Below are 23,328 nucleotides of genomic sequence, written 5' to 3' on the forward strand. Positions count from 1 at the left end.
CGTGCCACTTAAAAGGCACTGGTTCTCTGTGATCACGACTGCACTCTCCCGCTACCCCTTAACCCCTAACCCTCATCTCTCTTTCTCTTGTCTGTCTCACGCTCTCATTTTCTTTCTTTTCCTTTCCCTGTATTCAGCTGCTGTCGTTCTTTCTTTTTCTGTGCCTCCTGTCTCTTCATCTCTCCTTCTTTCTAAAAGAATGACACATGGCCACAGAAAGAGACAAAGTTGATATTTTAAATTATACTTTATTTCATATAAAAACAAAACAATAAAACAAATAAATTAGATATTTCTAAAATAATATTCTTGAGGATTTTTTTTAAAGAACATTGTGATTGTTACAATTGTATTGGGCGTACATAAATGGAATGTCATGCAGTTGATCCTGACGTTGTGTAGTACAGGAATCAAAACAACAACACTGAAGATCTTTGTGATAAACCTTTCGATGCCGAAGGGCTAAGTTCAATTCAAAGAGGCTGTTCTGAAGCTCATGGTTTGGTTTTCAGTTGGAGGTCATGCATTGGTATAGCTGCCTTAAAGGAGAAAAAAACATATTTTTGAGCTAATTTGCTGAATGTATTGTTTTATAAAAATGATGACACACCAAATAAATCTCGCAACTCAACAGTAAGGATATCAATATACACAAAGGGGTAGCCATCACCACTGCCCTGCTACCTGAATAGCTTTTGTCATTTCTTTATTTTTACTGTATGAGCATTATGCTTTGCTTTCAACTGACAACATCACAATCTTTATTCTAAAAATGCTTTTGAGTCATCTGAATGAAAAACAACCCAGGGCAGTTAGATTGTGAAGCGTTGTTGAAACAGCAACATGCAAGGCTTATCTATATGATTTGAGGTGAACCCTTTGCATTCCCTGGAGGACATTTCTAGAGTTCTTCCCAATGGTAACAGAGCATCAGAATTAGCATTTGTATATTGAAGATGGTAGCAGGATAAAGATGGCTATCAGTGGGAGCCATGCATTAACATAATAAGGGACTCTTCATTTGCACACAGGCCCAGGCTGAGGGGCTGAGGCTACCCCTGGATCAACCTACCCTCCCTGTCCCCACAGTGTCCCCACAGTCACACCCATCAGGATTGCCAAAGAGCCTATTGTCCAGGTCCGGCCTCAGCCTGTACCCCTGCAAACACACTGGGCCTGGTTAAAGGGTTATAGAGGGGAAACAAAAGAGGAGGATTCTCCCATTTGAAATCAATCACACTGGGCCTTTCACATTCAGACATGCAGGTCCAGTCCTTTTCTTTTCATACAGCACTGACAGTAGAAGCTGGGCTGCTCCCCCTGTATTCCCACAGTGTCCTGTGTTGAATTGTATTCTTCTCTTTCAGGGCCCAGACCATACTGTTCTTACAGTTAGTTTACGTATGCAACAATTGAAAGCATAAGGGATTGGGGGTCCTGAGAGCTTTGACCGACTGGCCTCAATGCCATATAAAGCCAGAGCAGAGTACAAACGGGGCTGAGGCTGTTTTGATGAAATGGAATGAGAATCGCGAGGACATTTTGTCCGTTAAAACACTTGAATACATTATTTCTTTCTTCACCTCAGTTGAACACCTTCATTTTCGCGTCATTTAGAATAATTTATAAAAGGTAATGGTCTTTTTTGTGATATGTACATAAAATATTTGTATATTTTAATATATTCACAGGAAATCAAAAATTCAGGCACTTTGCTGCCCCTACAGCAACTTTTTAATACAAGAGATCCTGAGATTTAAGACAATTTTAAATAGCAAAATGTAAAATAATCTTATATACAGAGAGATTTATATTTAACAATCAACTTCTCTGTTTTTTTTATATCAAAATAAATATTTTTGGTAACACCTTATTTTAAGGGTCTGCAATAAATAATTTATAAGGCATTTATAAACCATTTACCAATTATTAGTAAAGTATTTTTGCAGTCCGTGATCTAAAGTGTGCACTATTTATACTTAAACACTTTCTGAAGGTTTTGAGTGACCCGTGTCATTTCTCACAAAAAGATGGTAGACATTCCAGCAGTAGCTGGTAAAAGAATAAGCATTCAACACAGGATGTTTAAGGAAATATATATACATGTGTGAATAACTTGCTTACTAACATTTACAAATGTAGGAATAATTAGTAATAAAATGTGAGAAAACTATTTGTAAATGCCTCATAATGCCTTATGAATGGTTTATTATGGACACTTAAAATGAAGTGTTAACATATTTTTTGTTAAAACATATTTTTCTGGTTTAAAAGCCCAGTTTGGATACCGTTCAGAGACAAGCTCGGATGAGTTTGAGTACAAGAAGCCCATTGTCGATCCTCTCTGTAGAGACCCAAACAAAAGAGAGTCCTTTTACTATAACACCCCAAACCTGATAAGAAGAAGAAGAGGCAGCCATTTTAGATGACCAGGGTCCTGTAGTGCCAAGGTTTGAGATACTGTTCTTAGGCACAGTCCCAGAGCAGACAGTCCAAGTTACACTTTTCATGCAACATGGTTGTTTTCTAACGCAAACTTATCCAGGTAATGCCCTTTGAGCCAGAGGACTCCCGTTGGAGCCACAGTCTACCGCAGTGCCGTTTTCATGTCTACCCGAGAATGAACGTCGTGGTAACCCAGCAGACAGGGGTCGGTGGACAGGGCATCGTGGGTAAAGACAGAGTCATTGTCCGAGGAGCAAGAACTGGAGGTGTCCTCGCACGACGGGGAGTACTGTTCAAAAGGTGTCGACAGGTCCAAGTACTAAGAAAAAGAAGTAGGAGAGAAACAGTAAGTTTGGTAACACTTTGCATTTGTGTTGTTGTGTATTTTATTGTATTTTTAAGCTTGACGTTTGTGTTGTGTGATGTATGGTAGGTTTGACATTTTATCTGAGACTGTGCTGTGTACAAACCCAGAGAGATTTGGTTTCTAATCTTGAACTACAGGGTGTCTTACAGTAATAAACTAAACTATAGCTGGAACTGTCTGTTGCAACAGGACATCTGGCGAGCAGATTGTGTGTGTGTGTTTGTGTATGTGTGTGTGTTTGTGTGTGCTTGTGTGTGTGTGTGTGTGTGTGTGTGTGTGTGTGTGTGTGTGTGTGTGTGAACGGGGATCCAGACACCCACCTCGTCAGAGATAGACAGCAGCACTCTGTCTAGCTCCTCCACCAGCTGTTTGAAGGTGGGTCGTTGTGTGGGCACAGCATGCCAGCACTCTCTCATCTTCATGTAGCTGCACACATACACATAGACAGACAGGGCTAGTTAGTATCAGGGTATATACACATAGACAGACAGGGCTAGTTAGTATCAGGGTATATACACGTAGACAGACAGGGCTAGTTAGTATCAGGGTATATACACATAGACAGACAGGAATAGTTAGTATCAGGGTATATACACATAGACAGACAGGGCTAGTTAGTATCAGGGTATATATAGGGTATATACACATAGACAGACGTAGACAGACAGGGCTAGTTAGTATCAGGGTATATACACATAGACAGACAGGGCTAGTTAGTATCAGGGTATATACACGTAGACAGACAGGGCTAGTTAGTATCAGGGTATATACACATAGACAGACAGGGCTAGTTAGTATCAGGGTATATACACATAGACAGACAGGGCTAGTTAGTATCAGGGTATATACACGTAGACAGACAGGGCTAGTTAGTATCAGGGTATATACACATAGACAGACAGGGCTAGTTAGTATCAGGGTATATACACATAGACAGACAGGGCTAGTTAGTATCAGGGTATATACACGTAGACAGACAGGGCTAGTTAGTATCAGGGTATATACACATAGACAGACAGGGCTAGTTAGTATCAGGGTATATACACATAGACAGACAGGGCTAGTTAGTATCAGGGTATATACACATAGACAGACAGGGCTAGTTAGTATCAGGGTATATACACATAGACAGACAGGAATAGTTAGTATCAGGGTATATACACATAGACAGACAGGGCTAGTTAGTATCAGGGTATATACACATAGACAGACAGGAATAGTTAGTATCAGGGTATATACACATAGACAGACAGGAATAGTTAGTATCAGGGTATATACACATAGACAGACAGGGCTAGTTAGTATCAGGGTATATACACATAGACAGACAGGGCTAGTTAGTATCAGGGTATATAACCCGTCCACAGCATTTTCACATTTACACACATCCAAATATAGCACAGGAGAAAGGACACAAAATATATATTCTAAAGGAAGGCAAACATCCACTTACTGTTTCTTTCTTTCACAACACAGTAATAAATATCAATTTACAACTTCAAGTTGAAGGGTTCGGTGAGGAGAACGCTGTGGTGTGTGTTTGGTAAGTTTTGGTATGCACTTATGTGTGTCTACTCACAGTTCGTGTGTGCAGTTGGAGGGTTTGTCCATGCGGTGGCCTTCCTTCAGCAGCTTAAAGAGCTCTTCCACGGGGATACCGGGGTACGGTGAGCCCCCCAGGGTGAAGATCTCCCACATCAGCACGCCAAACGACCACACGTCACTCTGGTGTGTGTAGACTCGGTCAAACAAGGCCTCTGGTGCCATCCACTTCACTGGCAGACGTCCCTGCAAAACAGAACAACCACGGTTAGTGAGCGGTGGACAGGCAGTAAGTCAGTCGGTTGCCACAACGCCAGAGCCGAAGCACCATTGCAGTTCTAGCCTTTCATTCAGTCTTCTCCAATCCCCCCACTCCTCCCTTTCTTTCGCCCACTTCCCTTCCTTGTCCCCTTTTTCTAATTATCTTCCATTAAGCTGGCTGCCAATCAGTGGGCACACATCAAACATCTGTCTTTAAGAGCATTAAAGCTGCAAACAGGCACAAGCCGACTGGGTGACACTAGACAGAGAGCAGACAGTGTGCTGTGTCTACACGTACCAGCAGGGGCTGTTCAAAAAGCTGGCCGGCCAGACTACACACAGCAGCACAGCCCTGACACAGCCACTTATATCTGGGTTTAGGAGAGGGACAAGGTGCCACAGAGCCAGTCAGGGGGATAGCAGGATAGGATAACTCACGTTGGTGGTTTTCTTGTAGTAGTCGATCTGGTGTACTCCTCTTGCAAGGCCGAAGTCTGCGATTTTCATGACGTTGTCTTCTGTGACGAGGACGTTTCTGGCAGCAAGGTCTCTGTGGATGCACTATAGAGAGGAGAAACCAGGGTAAAGTCATTGAACATGAAGATAGATATATGTTGTTTTGAGTTTAATGTTAAGTGCTTGTGAAATGATACCCTACAATTAAAGTATTGCAATGACGTGAAGAGGTCTACATTGCGGTTGTCTGTTTCTGCAGGCATCTGGTAAAACCAGATGGATTGACAAAGAAATTATTCGCTGTAAGTTTCTAAAATGAAAAGACCCGGTCTTAAGTCAACACGCAGCGTCCAATTTTAACCAGACGCACCAAATTAAGTCGACTTTATATAGATCTGGAGGTTTCGTCGAAAAACAATCCCTGTCTGCCAGATTTGAATGGATGTCATTAAGTTTATTTTGGTTTTCATTTGAAATTGACGTGGCATTTGGGGATTGGTGGAAATGAGAAAGCCGTGGTTTTGTGGGGGCTCCGTAATGGTGGGGTGGTTTCAGACTGCTGCATTCTCAGCAGGCCACAGAGACAGAAACCCGATGCCGGGGCACAGACACAGCTCTGCGCCTGTTTGCTAACAGATTTATGGCTGTGCTAAAAAGGACAAAGCCCACTGCGGGAGGCAGGACGGAGGGATGGATGAACAGAGGGGCAAACAGGGCTCAACCACCCCTCCACTGTGGAATGACAGGATGGTGTGTTGATAAGAGAGAAGAGGATAGTGAATGAGGAAGGGAGGAAGGGGGTAGGAGGGAACGAAGGAGGGAGGGGTTTGCAACTTGCTCTTGCTTGTTGGCTAAACCCCTTCAGGCCGAAGGCATTCTATAGAAAGCCAGGTACACATTTTAAACCTGATAGAATACATACGGAGATAACTAAACCCCTTAGGCCAAAGTCATCCATTTGAAAGTCAAAGGTTAGAGGTAGGATATACAAGCTCAATTGCTGGCCAAACCCCATTAGGACATAGTACTCACCCTTTTGGAGGCCAGGTACTCCATGCCACGCGCCACCTGGTAGGCACATGACAGCAGGTCTTTGAAGGTGAGCTGCTCCTCAGGCACTTTGGTCACATCAAAGGTATAGTCCATGCCGGGGGGCCGTCGGGCCCGCAGGTACTCCCTGAGGCTGCCTTTAGACGCATACTCTACCAGCACATACAGAGGACCTGATGGGGGAGAGGAGAACGTCTGTGACTGAGTCCACCCTCACTGAGGATGCCTGGAGGCATGGGGCCACCATTAATGGCAACTTCAATGAGCAGGGCTAGAATCAAATGAGTGAGGAGCAAAAGTGAGATAGTAGCTTTTGACTTTTGGTTGTGATTATCTGTTGTGAACTTTTGTCCTGAACTAACCTTCTTGTGTGCACACCCCCAGGAGGTTAATGATGTTCTTGTGCTTGTCCATCACTTTCATCAGCTCCATTTCAGATATGAGATCTGACAGGTCTTTGTCTGTGGCATCATCTGGGGAACGAGAAGGACACACATTTTATGTCTTGTGAACATATCTGGAAATAGAGTTAATAGTAAATACTAGTCATTGCCCAGTCTCCTCCTAAGAAGATGGTACCTAGCTCATACCTTTCAGCATCTTGACGGCCACAGTGGAGATGTTCTCCTGATGGTCTTTGTTGATCCCATAGGCCTCAGCTCTGACCACCTGACCGAAGCAGCCCTCACCCAGTGGCTTCCCTAAAGTCAGACTGGAAAGAGGAAGGACAATGATGGTCAGTACAGTGTAGATACATGGAACTTAACAGAAACCAAAACACACATTCAAGATGGAGGAATTCAATGACCATTTAAGCAACTTCAACAAAATCCCTAACAAATTAGTAAGTCAAAGCAGGACTTACTTCTCCCTGTGAAACTCCCAGTCAGGGTCGTAGGGCAGTTCAAACTCCATGACTCCGGCCAGCATGGGGGTGCAGCTGGAAGACAGGCGGGCCACTCTCATCAGAGAAGCACTGGACTTCCCTGACGAGTTGGAATCCACAGAGTACTGTCTGCGGAGGGGGAACTTGGAGAGTTTCTGGACGGGGAGGACATCGAAGGGTTCTCTGCTGGGGTTGACCTGCATGCGACACAGCACCACAATCACAATGGCCATGACCAGAGCCAGGAAGCCAGACGCGTAGATGATGATGTCAGTGTACTTGGTCTCCATTAAGTCCACCTCGTCAGCTACGTCCTCTTCTGTGAGAAGACAATGAGAAGGAAATAAGAGGATTGGTTAGAGACTAACTGTCTCAAGCTCAAGTGACAATTGCTTCTGAACTCCTTTGATGATACAAAAAGACCTGTAATATATGTTGACCCAAAACACAAGGGACCATTTCTTCTGAACTCTTTCTAGATTCCTTACTTTGGCCATATGTTGCCATATTATTGTTTGAGTAATAAACGTACCTGAGAGGACAGTGAGCCAGGCAGACTGGTAGGAGTAGCCGATGGAGTTTCCAGCCAGACAGGTGTACTCTCCAGCATCCTCCATGGTCACATTAGTCAGGTAGAGAACTTCCACCTCCGACATGTTTAGGCTGCCTGTCTTCAGTATCTGAACGTAAGGAGTCCCGTCTGGACCGTAGCGGTTGCCGTTTCTCTCAATGTGTTTCAGCCACTGGATGTGAGGCTGGGCATCGCTGTAGACCTTACAGAAGAACTGGACATCAGTGCCCACCACCGCTGTAGTGTTGGCTGGCAGACCAGCTTGCAGGATAGGCCTGTGTGGGGAGCGCTCTGAAAACAGAGAGCGAGGTAGGGGGTGGGAGGGTGAAATACAGAGAGAAAGTGTTAGACTTCAGAGGGCATTGAGGATTCCCCTTGACTGGGGGAAGAGTTCAAAGTTCAGCCAGGGAGACAGCGAGCGGGAAATTCCTCTGTCTGAAATACCCTAGCCATTGAAGTAAATACTAATCTAAAATTACAGTATTTTAGTTTTCTAACATGTGGCGTTTCAGAGGCATGGAGAGAAAGGCCAGTGGTAATGACCAGTGTTAATCTGACTGATCGCAGTGCAGCACAGCATCGCCAAAAGGGGAAGGGACCGATAAGCAGGCAGCGTCTCTCACAACCAATGCCAGCCATACTCAGGCAGTCTCACTAATTGGTTTCATTAGCAGCTTTCTTTTCTAGCCAGGCCGGCCTTGAAGTCTATCTCTCTCTCTATCTCTCTCTATCTCTCTCTCTCTCTGTGTGCATGCTCTTTTCCCCCTCACATGTTTTTGGAGACAGTAGTTGACCCCACGCCAGACTGCCAAGCCGGCGAAACAAACTGGCCAGTCACAGGTCAGGGGGAAAACTGGTTGGGACGCTCTCTCTCCCCTGCCGCGGCTGACGCCAGCCCCCCCCTCTTTATCCCCGACAGGCCTGATATTTACTGCCTCTGTGTCTCTCTCTCTATCATGAAACATCCCGGTGGACTTCTAAAGCCCCGGGGCGGGTGCTGGTTGAATCGTGGCACCCCCGTGGGCCCAGCCGCTCTGGCGGCTCCCTGCTCGTCTCTATCCTCCCTCTGTCTGAGGTGGGCTTTAGAACCTCTGTGTTTCTCTGTGTCTAGTGAGATGCCGCTGGGGCAGAGCGGGGAGAGAGCTGGGACGTGACAGTAATTAAGTCTGACATGTGCTAAGTATCATGGGTCGGCAGTGGCTCCGCGGGGAGACGGGCCTGTGTCTAGATGTCTAGAGTGGGGTGGTGATGGGCGTAGGAGGGTGGTGACAAAACCGTATAGTACTGCACACACCCTGGAGCTTTGACTAGCTGTGCAGACTTTATAATGAGTTTATGCCAACTTTACTTTCCGTCATTATGGAGAGGCAGACGGAAAGGGCTGGTGTTAAGTTTGACAGAATTTGGTTGAATTAGAGGATGGTGGAGGGAATTACTTTTGCTAATTTCCCATACTATCACTCCCAGCTTTGGGAGTTGAATGTCAGATGAGCAAACAGCAGACTATTGTTGGGTAGGTGAAGAGAGGTTTTTGTTATGAAGTGGGTGAGTGTGTGTTCTTACCCAGCACGTCCAGAAGGTAGCTGTGTGTGATGGAGCCGTATTTGTTCTCCACCAGACAGGTGTAGTTCCCACGGTCTGAAGGCACCACACTCTCCATCACCAGGCTCCAGTGCTGGTGTCTCAACTAAAAATGTACAAAACGGACACGTTAGAAATGGGTGGTCTATACGTTATGTGTTGGACCGTTCCTATGGATACAAGTTATATGGGCTTGTCCTTTGGAAGTGCTTGTCTGTCTCTATGGTAACTTGTTGTTGATGGATCCAGTTTAAATAGATTCACAATGTGTTACTTCCCTATTGAGACTAAATGTCAGGTACCGGGGTTGAGGCCAAAGTATGTGGAGGTTATACACTAATAAAGAACCGCGATCCACCGTCTTTCGCCCCTCCCTCCTTAACCCTCCTTCTCTTCCCCACCTTAGCCACTCTCTTTCTGTCTTTGCTTCCAGGTTGGTCACTGTCTCACCTTGATGCCTCCAATGCGGTGCTCTCCCCTGAACTCGTGTCCGTTCTTCAGCCAGCGGATGAAGGGCAGAGGGCTGCCCATTGCCGGGCAGCGGAACTTGACCGTGTTCCCTGCCGGCACTGCGTACAGCTTCTTCTCCATGCGCTGGGTGTGGGTCCAGTAGGGACCTCTTGTGAAGTAGACCTGGTCATTATCTATCTCAGCTGACGTGTCTTCTAGACCATTGTCCTCATCATCATCACCTGAGCCCAGTGAGTCTGAGAGAGTAGCATAAAGACATGAAAAGAGTTAATAACTTTATCATAACTGATCATTTAGAAAGGGTGAATTTAGAACATACAAATTGATCAATAGAACCTAAAACTAGATTGGATCCTACATGCATCTCTAAGGCTCAGATCTTATTTTTCTAGATCCAGACCTCACCTGCTACAGTGATGGTGAAGTTCCTCAGGGGCTCCTTGGTTCCCCGGAGGACACACACATATACCCCAGAATCCTCGTACGTCACGTCTGTGATCTCTATAACGCCCCCGCGGATCTGGATGCGGGCGGTGTGCAGCACCCGGGTCCACTCTTTGTACCAGTACACGCCCCCTGGTCGGTTGGTGTCACAGCGCAGCTTGAGGACATCACCCGGTTCCAGGAGTAGGTGCTCATTGGTGTCCTCACCAAGGTCATCCAGGACAACTGCAGGGACAATAGGGAGACAAAACAAACACGTGAGTATTAACACACGCTGAAAGACACGTACACACACAGTACAATCAGTGGGCACATCTCGTTTTAAAAAGAGCGGCCATTCCCTCAATTATGACCTTTCAATTCTCGCCCACGTTATCCCCCTGACCCACCCGACACATACAACATTTTGTTCCCATGGCGACCGGAGGCCTCTCCACCTCTCTTACTACTACTTCCGGCGCCGACAGAGATGGCCGCCTCGCTTCGCGTTCCTAGGAAACTATGCAGTTTTTTGTTTTTTTTACGTGTTATTTCTTACATTAGTACCTCAGGTCATCTTAGGTTTCATTACATACAGTCGAGAAGAACTACTGTATATAAGATCAGCGTCAACTCACCATCAGTACGACCAAGAATATGTTTTTCACAACACGGATCCTGTGTTCTGACATACAAACAAGGCAACGGAATCGATTGCATGCAGCGACCCAAAAGAACGACTCCGAAAAAGAGGGAAACGAGGCGGTCTTCTGGTCAGACTCCGGAGACGGGCACATCGTGCCCCACTTCCTAGCATTCTTCTTGCCAATGTCCAGTCTCTTGACAACAAGGTTGATGAAATCCGAGCAAGGGTAGCATTCCAGAGGGACATCAGAGACTGTAACGTTCTGTGCTTCACGGAAACATGGCTCACTGGAGAGACGCTATCCGAAGCGGTGCAGCCAACGGGTTTCTCCGCGCATCGCGCCGACAGAAACAAACACCTTTCTGGTAAGAAGAGGGGTGGGGGCGTATGCCTTATGGCTAACGAGACATGGTGCGATGAAAGAAACATACAGGAACTCAAATCCTTCTGTTCACCTGATTTAGAATTCCTCACAATCAAATGTAGACCGCATTATCTACCAAGAGAATTCTCTTCGATTATAATCACAGCCGTATATATCCCCCCAAGCAGACACATCGATGGCTCTGAAAGAACTTTATTTAACTCTTTGCAAACTGGAAACCATTTATCCGGAGGCTGCATTCATTGTTGCTGGGGATTTTAACAAGGCTAATCTGAAAACAAGACTCCCTAAATTTAATCAGCATATCGATTGCGCAAGCAGGGGTGGAAAAACCTTGGATCACTGTTACTCTAACTTCCGCGACGCATATAAGGCCCTGCCCCGCCCCCCTTTCGGAAAAGCTGACCACGACTCCATTTTGCTGATACCTGCCTACAGACAAAAACTAAAACAAGAAGCTCCCACGCTGAGGTCTGTCCAAAGCTGGTCCGACCAAGCTGACTCCACACTCCAAGACTGCTTCCATCACGTGGACTGGGACATGTTTCGTATTGCGTCAGATAACAACATTGACGAATACGCTGATTCGGTGTGCGAGTTCATTAGAACGTGCGTTGAAGATGTCGTTCCCATAGCAACGATTAAAACATTCCCTAACCAGAAACCTTGGATTGATGGCAGCATTCGCGTGAAACTGAAAGCGCGAACCATTGCTTTTAATCATGGCAAGGTGTCTGGTAACATGACCGAGTACAAACAGTGCAGCTATTCCCTCCGCAAGGCTATCAAACAAGCTAAGCGTCAGTACAGAGACAAAGTAGAATCCCAATTCAACGGCTCAGACACAAGAGGCGTGTGGCAGGGTCTACAGTCAATCACGGATTACAGGAAGAAATCCAGCCCAGTCACGGACCAGGATGTCTTGCTCCCAGGCAGACTAAATAACTTTTTTGCCCGCTTTGAGGACAATACAGTGCCACTGACACGGCCTGCAATGGAAACATGCGGTCTCTCCTTCACTGCAGCCGAGGTGAGTAAAACATTTAAACGTGTTAACCCTCGCAAGGCTGCAGGCCCAGACGGCATCCCCAGCCGCGCCCTCAGAGCATGCGCAGACCAGCTGGCTGGTGTGTTTACGGACATATTCAATCAATCCCTATACCAGTCTGCTGTTCCCACATGCTTCAAGAGGGCCACCATTGTTCCTGTTCCCAAGAAAGCTAAGGTAACTGAGCTAAACGACTACCGCCCCGTAGCACTCACTTCCGTCATCATGAAGTGCTTTGAGAGACTAGTCAAGGACCAAATCACCTCCACCCTACCTGACACCCTAGACCCACTCCAATTTGCTTACCGCCCAAATAGGTCCACAGACGATGCAACCTCAACCACACTGCACACTGCCCTAACCCATCTGGACAAGAGGAATACCTATGTGAGAATGCTGTTCATCGACTACAGCTCGGCATTCAACACCATAGTACCCTCCAAGCTTGTCATCAAGCTCGAGACCCTGGGTCTCGACCCCGCCCTGTGCAACTGGGTACTGGACTTCCTGACGGGCCGCCCCCAGGTGGTGAGGGTAGGTAACAACATCTCCTCCCCGCTGATCCTCAACACTGGGGCCCCACAAGGGTGCGTTCTGAGCCCTCTCCTGTACTCCCTGTTCACCCACGACTGCGTGGCCACGCACGCCTCCAACTCAATCATCAAGTTTGCGGACGACACAACAGTGGTAGGCTTGACGAGACGGCCTACAGGGAAGAGGTGAGGGCCCTCGGAGTGTGGTGTCAGGAAAATAACCTCACACTCAACGTCAACAAAACTAAGGAGATGATTGTGGACTTCAGGAAACAGCAGAGGGAACACCCCCCTATCCACATCGATGGAACAGTAGTGGAGAGAGTAGCAAGTTTTAAGTTCATAGGCATACACATCACAGACAAACTGAATTGGTCCACTCACACAGACAGCATCGTGAAGAAGGCGCAGCAGCGCCTCTTCAACCTCAGGAGGCTGAAGAAATTTGGCTTGTCACCAAAAGTACTCACAAACTTCTACAGATGCACAATCGAGAGCCTCCTGGCGGGCTGTATCACCGCCTGGTACGGCAACTGCTCCGCCCTCAACCGTAAGGCTCTCCAGAGGGTAGTGAGGTCTGCACAACGCATCACCGGGGGCAAACTACCTGCCCTCCAGGACACCTACACCACCCGATGTTACAGGAAGGCCATAAAGATCATCAATGACATCAACCACCCGAGCCACTGCCTGTTCACCCCGCTATCATCCAGAAGGCGAGGTCAGTACAGGTGCATCAAAGCTGGGACCGAGAGACTGAAAAACAGCTTCTATCTCAAGGCCATCAGACTGTTAAACAGCCACCACTAACATTGAGTGGCTGCTGCCAACACACTGACACTGACTCAACTCCAGCCACTTTAATAATGGGATTTGATGGGAAATGATGCAAATATATCACTAGCCACTTTAAACAATGCTACCTTATATAATGTTACTTACCCTACATTATTCATCTCATATGCATACGTATATACTGTACTCTATATCATCGACTGCATCCTTATGCAATACATGTATCACTAGCCACTTTAACTATGCCACTTTGTTTACATACTCATCTCATATGTATATACTGTACTCGATACCATCTACTGTATCTTGCCTATGCTGCTCTGTACCAACACTCATTCATATATCCTTATGTACATATTCTTTATCCCCTTACACTGTGTATAAGACAGTAGTTTAGGAATTGTTAGTTAGATTACTGGTTGGTTATTACTGCATTGTCGGAACTAGAAGCACAAGCATTTCGCTACACTCGCATTAACATCTGCTAACCATGTGTATGTGACAAATAAAATTTGATTTGATTTGTTTTGTTCAGCATAGATCATTGTGGGAGTGAGAGCAAGCTAGCTACCCAAAAAAAAAAAAGAGAAAGGAAAGATAAAAAGTATGAAGCTAATGAACGTGACAGATAAATCGATAGGGTGGCAAAGGTTCAGTGGAGGTCTAAGAGACAGGCTCGGAGAGAAAGCCCCGTTTCAGCCCACCAAACAGCCTCTCAGTCACACAGATGACCCCTGTCATCCTCATTCATACTCCTCTCTGTTCTCTCTACTCCACTGGGATAGAGGCAGTTCAATGGCCATTACCTGCTGGGACTTCAATGGCCGTACTTTGGTCCATGGAACGAGAGATCAGGGTCTCTAACAGGAAAGACAAGGTATGAGATTAATATACATTGATTTCCAACTAGTTATTGTTGTTAGTCATCAATTACTATCAGGATATAATTGACTATAAAACACAAGGCTACACTGAATGGAAAGGCCTAGAGATCCTATTAAATTATGTATTCTAATTCCTAATTCTATGTGAGAAGCATCCCATAGCCTGATTAATAAACTCTGTTTTACCTGGTAGAACCTGTAGCCAGGCAGACTGCATGGACTGAAGCTGGTGTCCAGCTTGTGTGGTGGTCTCAGCCATGCAGATGTACTCCCCAGTGTCCCCCAGAGAAACATTGCTCAGAGACAGAGAGTTCACTTTGGAGATGTTGCTCTGGAATGCCGTCAGAACTCTAAGATGTGTCTGGCCCTCGGCTCCCAGGCGATCTCCGTCTCTCTTCAGCCACTGAACCTTGGTGAAGGCCGGCCGGTGGACCTTACACAGCAGCTTAACCTGTCCCCCTACAACCGCTGTAGCATTCTCCGGGTAATGAGGCAAGATGAGTGGCCGAGGCACCCTCAGATCTGTACAGAGAAAACGAGAGAGGAGAGGAATCTTGAGAATCATTTTTTAAAAAGAGAAAAACTCCCTAGGTTTCAGTTTACATCTAAACGCTTCCATAGGAGTATGTGTTTCTTGCATTTCTCAGCATGCTTGTGTTTGAATGTGGGCTGGTTGGTTGGTGGGTGATGGAGTGCACTGATAAACTGGGGGCTAATGTGTCACGATAAGTGCTCCCCTGGCCTCTGCTCGTTCAGCCATATACGATGTACCCGCTCAGTCAAAACGCTGAAAAGTGCAAATTCCAGGCCAATTTTCTGTGTGATTACTTCCTGCAGCTCCCTCAGTCAGTCAAAAGGCAATCTGTTCCCCCTGCTTGAGGAGCTGCTCTCCCTAACTGCTCTACGAGCCATGCAGAGGTAGAGGAGGAGGAGGAATACACAGGGGAGAGCTAGGCCACCAAGTTAATGGTGAGAGAACAACACGACCCTGTTCACTCTGTAATGCTCCATTTGTAGAACCAATTCATAATACCATGCATATGCTTTAAGAGGTATCACATATTAAAACCTCAAGACTTGAGCTTTCCATAACATTTTAAAAAAAAGTGTTCTTGAATTGCCACGATTATCCTCATCATTTGTATGGTTGGTTGAATTCAACTCAAATTAGCAACAACAAAAAATACAGTTCTATTACACTGTAATAAGTACCTTATATGTTCCTTGTCCATTAAAAAACTCCCATTCACTTGACTATGAGATTGACCCATCTAGCCATTTGTTTACCATCCCATCACACACTGTGAATTTACTTTGCAGCATAGTATAAAAAGCCGTGGCAACTTGAAAAGTGCCGCTTTCTAATATTCCTGGAAAGGCAACATTTCCCACCAAGTACAGAGCCATGCTAATGAACTTGTGAGGACTTGGAGAGGCCTGTGGCCTTCATTTGAACTCACAGCTGAGTGTGAATAGTCACCAAGTGTCGAGGGGACAAACACAACACCACACAAAACATTTCACTGGTGTGACTCGACTGGATGGGGGAACTACGCTGGGTTTGACCATTTGGCCTTCAGATGCACTCGCCTCTTTCATGACTAGAGTTCCTTTAGAGGTGAATCCATGGTATGCTTTGGTTTGTTTATTTCCTGGGTGGCACATTTGGCAATGTAAGTCTTCTACATTAGTATCCTTTCACCACAAAGGAAATGCTGAGAACCAACTGCCATAACGCAATATTATCAGTAATATACGGACTCTGTCTCAACAGTGAGCGATAATATTGTACCCACGTTGCTTACAACACATTAGGACAGACCAGTGATTAACCAGTTAAAATGCAAAGTATCCTAAATGCCAATAAATGTTGATATATATCATATCTGCAGGGGATATATTCCTCAGTAAATCACAGTCAAAGCCTGAGTGTGAGCAGCACTGTTCTACGTTAGCACACTGATGCCTGTGCTCCGGAACTATGTGTGTGGCACACATTTCACTCCTCCTCCGCGAGAAAAATATCACAAAGTTCATCCTGCAGCCACACTTAAAAGAGTTCACGGCTACCTCTGTTCTCTCTCTCATTCTCTCTTTTTTTCTGGTTGGTAACAGGAACTTTCCTGGATGGTGTTGCTGTGCTGAATTATTACCGTTGTCCAATGTGTCAAATGTTTTCTGGCAGAGATTTAGTGCTGCATTCTCCACTGCGGGAGTGAGCTTTTCCACGGAGTCTTAACTAACAGGCCCATTGAAAAACTACCAGGGTTCACCTTACTCAGCCCCCTCTCCCTGTCTTACCACTCTCACTGCTGTGGTAGCCGAGGGGTTAATCATCAGTGAATTGTATTTAAATCATTTGGAAGTTATTTACTGTGCTTGGACTCTAAACAGCTGTGAATAATGCAAATAAGTTGATCAAAGTTTTTGAAATAAACCCTAGACTAGAGTAGGGCTTCCTCCATTCCTGATAGTGATCAGTATAGGGGCTTAAAGACCCCAGCTCCTGTGAGCCTGGAGGGCTGCAATTTACCGAGCCTGTAGCCAATCTGCACACATCATAACAATACTTAGAGCAAAATGGATGGCTGTGGCAGGTAATAAATGAAGACAGGCGTGTGTTTGTAAAGCATCAATGGAAGCCCCCCCCCCCCTCTCCTCCCTACCCTCCAACCCCGGCCAGACAAATTTACACTTCCGAGCCCCAGGGTCTTGGAGGGATCGGGTAGCATGGTTTACGGCACCAAAAACACTGGGAGGTTTTTTCACCCCCCCCCCCACACACACAAAAAAAAATGATTACAACCTTTCTCCTTCCTGTCACCTTGAATTGGACTGGATCACACCTTCCCTATGGCTCGCTGCTCTCCTATAAATAGACCAACCTAACGAATCAAAGGCTTACTGTACTGTACAGCTACAGGCACTTTTTACTTCCCTAGTGAGATCTTTCAGTGAATAAAATGGAAATGTGAGGGAGAAGTGTTCATTTAATGGCCTTTCTATTATTTTTAAAGCTTTTGTTGGTGGTTTATTTTATTACTTGTCTGAGCCGAACTGAGCAACCTCACTTGAAACATTAAGCTGGGAAGTATAGACTTGAGAGATGTATTTTAAGAAACTGCATAGTTGAAAAACCACCCTCTGGGAGAATTCAACCAGTGGTCCATCAGCAAATCATTCTCAAGAGGGCTTTGGACCATTCATCAGTATAGGAGAAATAACATATAAGAACAACAGTCTTGGCAATGTTTAGAAACCTACCTTTTGTTTTTACGTCTTCTGGCCCAATGGCTTTGGTCAGGAGTCCAACAGTCAGACAGAGTATGACGATGCAAACCGTATAGACATTCACCATCTTGCAGGTGTGTGTGATAGCAAAATAATGAAGGGGGCTAACCCTGGCCTCACACACCGATTCCGGGCATTGGCAAACTCAACACACACACACCAAAAACTGGACCTGGAAGGACAACACAGAGTGAGACAGTCAGTCAGTCATTTATTAATTAAAATTGTAGTATATGATTTCAGTAAGTAGCACTGAAATTGTTTGTGGGATATAGCCTTGTGAATAGGTGATAGAAATAGACTCTTTTAGACTGGCCTTGTATTCTTATTAAACTGGTGTCCTGACTGTCCAGTCATTAAAGCACATTGTCCACTGTCCCCTGCATCATGAATAACTAAAGGGTGTGAATGTGCGGCTGGAAGGAAGGTGTACAGCATGTCTGGATAATGGGCCTTTACTATGAAAACAATTGAGACTTGCCAGGAAGCTATCGGGGAGCAACAATAGCAAATTCACAGGCACACTCAACACAACAGAACAGAGAAGAAAAATAAGCCTACACATGTCATTTTTCCCCGAGCCCCCTAAATAATCAGCCTGCCTCAAAGACTAGGCATAACATTTATATAACATAGTAAAAGTAAACATGTGACACTCAAATGAGTATGATATGTTAAGCTTGGTATGGTTACATAAGACAAAATGTTACTTAGAAACCATAACTAAAGGAGGGAGGTTCGTCTAGCAACCCAAAGGTTGAGTATTTGAATCACATCACGGATAACTTTAGCATTTTAGCTACTTAGCATGTTAGCTAACCCTTTCCCTAACCCCCTAGCCTAGATAATGTTAGCCACCTAGCTAACGTTAGCCACAACAAATTGTAATTCGTAACATATCATATGTAATACATCATACAAACTGTAATTCATATCATACGAAATGGATGCTGGACATCCACAAATTACTAGCCTACATACCATACAAGATGTAACGTACTGTATCATACTAAATGGAGGGAGACAGATCTACATTTACTATGTTACATCTGCCACTGAGTCCAGGTTGAAATAATCTAGTGAGGATTTATTCAACATTAAACTATTTTTAGAACAGACTGTTCTTATGATGACAAAAAAACATTTTGATTTGATGGAAATATGTTTATTTTTTATAATCGCGTGACAGGGGACCAAAATTGGCAACAGGAACAAGACTGAGCTGCGTAATTATTTTTGTCCGGGTGCCATGACGCCAACCGAACCGAGCCGGGCCAACTGTGCACAGGCGCCAGTCCTGGAGTGTTCTATGCATACCATGTGCGTGCCGCCATGGCGCACACAGTTTAATAACTATCCCGTGAATGAACTATAGCCTATTCTGTCTCCATTTAGAACTGTGTGCGTGCGTGTGTGTGTGTGTGGGGGGGGGGGGGGTCTTATTTACGGTGCGTGAAAGGTGAGTTCATCTCGATGTGGTCCCATGAAGAACATGAAATAAACGAGTAAATGTTGCCTAGTGATTTGTCTGTGTTTATGACAAAAGCACCAAGTTAAATATAAACATGCCTTCAATGTCGTGAAGGATCTACCCAACCGGTTAATTTGTTTGCGATCATTGATTCGCTTTAGCCGTTACAATGTTGTTGTCATAAATCAAACGACGTCTTCTGCTCCTTTACCTTCCAACAACTCTTTCTGTAACATTTTAACTAGATGATCATCGTGAGAAATTCGCTATAACTTAAATCAGTTTCTCAAGGCGCGTTACAATTATTGCCTATCTTTGTAGCCTAACTGATATAACCAATCCAAAGTGTCCAGTTGGTTTATCGCATAAACTATTGGGAGAGAAAACACAACAACACCATGTCATGTTTGTGCGCGTCTGTTTCACACGCTCCCAAAGTCAATCAAATCGATATGACAGTGAAAACAATGTTGTAACTCTTTACTGCACAGATACTGCCACATTCAGCAATCTCTCATTCACTTGTGAGCAAATTCTGAAATTGAAGGGGATTTTGCAATGTCAAAAATACATTATAAGAACAAAAGTATGGCTGTATTATCATGCATTTAATTAAAACTCTTACATTATACTAACCGAATCACACTGTCTAATATAGGCCTAATGTTAAAAAAAAAAAAAAAAAAAAACATAACCAACCATGGAACTCTTTGCAAGAAAGGTTATTCGTGGACTAGTACAATGTGTAGAGTTCAAATCAATTTGGCAATGAAACATACAGCCAGGAAATAATTATGCAACCTCGCGGGTCCCAGGAAATCGTATTACCTTTTTTGCTGGTCTTTGCTCTTAATGATCAATCCTTGATAAAGTCTATTAGGCACCAGAATATCCAAGTTCCATTCGATCGATGTGAATATTGGGCTTCTGTTTCTTTCTCTTTTTAAAGTCTTTTGGTGATTGCCTTTAATGTGGGTCCCGGTGAAAACCTCGGAGATACACTTATACATCCATCAAAACAACCATAACATGAAGGACAGCTGCCGGTGTGGAGCAGGCAGGGAAGGAGCTAGCGCTGATCATTGGAACTGGGGCGCAAAGTCCACTTCACCCGGACCCAATTGTGTTCTCACAGCAGAATGAGGCTTGCGCGCCTGGCTCCTTATTTCGGGTTCATGCTGCTGAAAGTGCTACATCCATAAGGAGAGACTTCGGGCAACTTGCTGCTCAATTCACATTCACCCTCTTGCGATTGGAAGGAACAAGATCCGTGTTGGTTGCTGCAATTAGAAACAGATAAATCTCCGATGTTCTCGGTGTAGTCCCTTATATCGCTCCTTTCTCAGTCAATGTGGATACATTATTCGACAACAGCGCTTCAATAATAGAGCAGATGTTGGTCAATTTTGCGCACCGTGGTTTGCGCTTCACTAGCTCAGAGTCCGTGCCATAAATGAGTTGGTCCCAACAGAACGCAGTACATTTAAAAGTGAGCTAAATCTCAATTAGGCTAGCTAGCCACTCTGGTAATGGTGCGGGGTAGCTTTCTGCTGCGTCTCGCTGCGGATCCGACTCCACTGCACTGTGAGCGCAAGAGTCACAACAATGGACTAAAACGAGCGAGAAGAGGGAGGAGGGGGTAAGATTCTGTAACCCCCACCCCCAAAACAAATCCCCTCAGAGGTTGCCCCCTCGGTGACAAATATAAACCAAGATCTCTGCCGCCTCCACTCCATTTACCCCAAATCCAAGATCTTAATTAACAGTTTCTCTAGATTGTTGCTCAATTACGTTTAATGTCTCATTTGAGGCAGATTTAGCACTTGACTATAGATTATTATTTTTAAACGTAGGCTATTAGACTTTTGGTTTTAAAAAACAAATTTTAAATATATTCTTCTTGAGAAATAAGTCAAAACCATAACCTGAATATAAGTTTAACTTATATGCATATGTGTTATTTACTCATTTATTTCCCATATTTGGCAAATCACTGTAAAGGTAGGACAATTGTCCTTCTCATATGCAAATTAAGTTGTTTTTGTGAGATAGCTTTATATTGTTCCTTCATTTATTACATGTTAAATTGGTGTGTAAACAAATAGGACATAAAAGGTTATTTGAAACACATGCAATTATAAGGTACTTGTTTTTGTAGGCCTTTTTAATAGCTGCAAATTGACCCGCTTAATTGCATCATTATGGTATAAAGCAATCCAAGGTAGGCCTAATCCTTTTAATTGCAGTTAGAGCCAGAACACAAGGCTTAATTAATTTATACATTTAACAAATCACACTGTCAGCTGCTAAACTGTAGTTTAGTTCCTTTAACCCTTTACATACTCATGAGAAGATTTGTTTTAGTCAAGTACTTTCTTTTATTGAAATGCAATCTTTTTTTATTCTTATTTTATTTTTGCATTTTGCAGGTACAGGATGAAGAGAGAGAGCGTAGCACACAGCCCATGCACCAGCCCCGATTGGGCTACTCTCATGGGCAAGAGCTCTAACGTTCTGCCAACAATTTTCAGCTTGAGAGGGGAACACGAACTCCTTTCATGTCAGACACAATGGTGTGAGAATGTGGGCCCCATCCAATGCACGCACGTAGACCTTCACACACACACACACACACACACGCACACACGCGCACACACGCACACACGCACACACACACACACGCACACACACACACACACACACACACACACACACACACACACACACACACACACACACACACACACACACACACACACACACACACACACACACACACACACCTCAAGTTCATGCCATGCCAATGGTCTGCTTAAGACAGAAACTAGCCTAATATTTCCATCCTTTTTAAACAACGGCTGATTTTCACTCCACTGTGTTCTACTGCCACGCTACTGACTGAGGACTGGATGATACTGTCCCCATGCCAGAGCCCCTCAATGTGGCACAGTGAGCGTTCCCTGCTCGCTATTGGCCTTCCTGTCTGTTGCCTGACATCATGCTATAAAGCAACGCTGCAGGATAGATACCTGTGGCCACAAGAAAAGGGCAACCAGTGAAGGACAAACACCATTGTAAATTCAACCCATATTTATATTTATTTATTTTCCCCTTTGTACTTTAACTATTTGCACATCCTTACAACATGGTATATAGCCATAATATGATATTTGAAATGTCTCTATTCCTTTGGAACTTTTGTGAGTGTAATGTTTACTGTTCATTTTTTTATTGTCTATGTCGCTTTTGTTTATTATCTGTTTCACTTGTTTTGTCAATGTTAATATATGTTTCCCATGCCAATAAAGCCCTTTGCATTGAATTTAATTGAGAGAGAGAGAGAGAGAGAGAGAGAGAGAGAGAGGTGCTTGGGCACTGGGGCCCAGAAGGTCCATAAATAAAGCAAACCTCTCTCCACATTTCACCTCTGTCCCTCCGCTTTCTCTCTCTTCTCATCCCCCTCTCTGCATCTCTTTCTCTGTCTTCCTTACTTTGCTCTGTCTGAGTGTTTCTGTCACCCCCCCAACCCACTTCTCTCTCTCTCTCTCTCTCTCTCTCTCTCTCTCTCCCTCTCTCTCCTCTCCCTCATGCTCTCTCTTTACCTTTCTCTTTCCTTGTCCTCTCTGGCCTCCTTTAAAACTGCTGACATTCCACTCAACAATGAGTCTTTCCCCACAATCAGTCAGAGCTGGGTTCTCCCGGCCGGCACTAAAGCACACCAGGCTAACAATCAGCCCAGCTCCCAAATCCCAATGCCGCTCCTTTGTGCCCGCCAGCTGAATGTGAATGCCCCATTAAAGCCTATTTTCTGCAGCTCCTCTGTTTCTCTGCAGATCCCCTCCTAACCGCCCCTCTCAAAAAAGACTGATCTCTCTCTCCCTCTGTGTGTCTCTTTCTCCCGCTCACTTTATTTCTTCCGGCCCTCTCTGACTCTCTCCCTGGTTTTCGTTTTTGTCCTCTCCTCTCTCTCTGTCCTTCTCTTGACCTAGCATCCAGGTCTAATCATATATATATATATTTGTCTACACTTGTTTTGTGCTCGAAAACTAGTAAAATCAACATGTCTGACTTTTAGAAATACATTGTTCATGCCTAGTGGTTAGAGCGTTGGACTAGGAACCGAAAGGTTGCAAGTTCAAATCCCCGAGCTGACAAGGTACAAATCTGTCGTTCTACCCCTGAACAAGCAGTTAACCCACTGTTCCTAGGTCGTCATTGAAAA

At 44.7% G+C, this 23,328-nt stretch overlaps 1 protein-coding gene across 1 annotated transcript; it reads right to left on the reverse strand.

Annotated features, from left to right (window-relative positions):
- Positions 1-228: 228 nt before the first annotated feature.
- On the reverse strand, positions 229-20,686 carry LOC135550736 (fibroblast growth factor receptor 4-like). The gene is made up of 16 exons (XM_064981811.1): positions 19,935-20,686; positions 17,609-17,807; positions 14,531-14,866; positions 14,267-14,320; positions 10,036-10,299; positions 9,610-9,866; positions 9,142-9,265; positions 7,540-7,869; positions 6,987-7,326; positions 6,712-6,833; positions 6,484-6,594; positions 6,104-6,294; positions 5,054-5,176; positions 4,392-4,600; positions 3,133-3,238; positions 229-2,764 (listed from the first exon to the last, which is right to left on the reverse strand). The coding sequence occupies exons 2-16, from the start codon at positions 17,700-17,702 to the stop codon at positions 2,588-2,590; spliced, it is 2,838 nt and encodes a 945-aa protein (XP_064837883.1). The 5' UTR covers positions 17,703-17,807; positions 19,935-20,686; the 3' UTR covers positions 229-2,587.
- Positions 20,687-23,328: the final 2,642 nt, after the last annotated feature.

This window comes from Oncorhynchus masou, chromosome 12 (genome assembly GCF_036934945.1).
Source record: "Oncorhynchus masou masou isolate Uvic2021 chromosome 12, UVic_Omas_1.1, whole genome shotgun sequence".
NCBI classification, from domain to species: Eukaryota; Metazoa; Chordata; class Actinopteri; order Salmoniformes; family Salmonidae; genus Oncorhynchus; species Oncorhynchus masou.

Coding starts and splice junctions, on each gene's coding strand:
- LOC135550736 (XM_064981811.1), bottom strand. CDS start 17,702: ATGGTGAATGTCTATACGGTTTGCATCGTCATACTCTGTCTGACTGTT. Junction 10,300..14,266: donor GGCCATTGAAGTCCCAGCAG/GTAATGGCCATT, acceptor TTGTCCCTGCAG/TTGTCCTGGATGACCTTGGT. Junction 6,595..6,711: donor GGCCGTCAAGATGCTGAAAG/GTATGAGCTAGG, acceptor CTCGTTCCCCAG/ATGATGCCACAGACAAAGAC.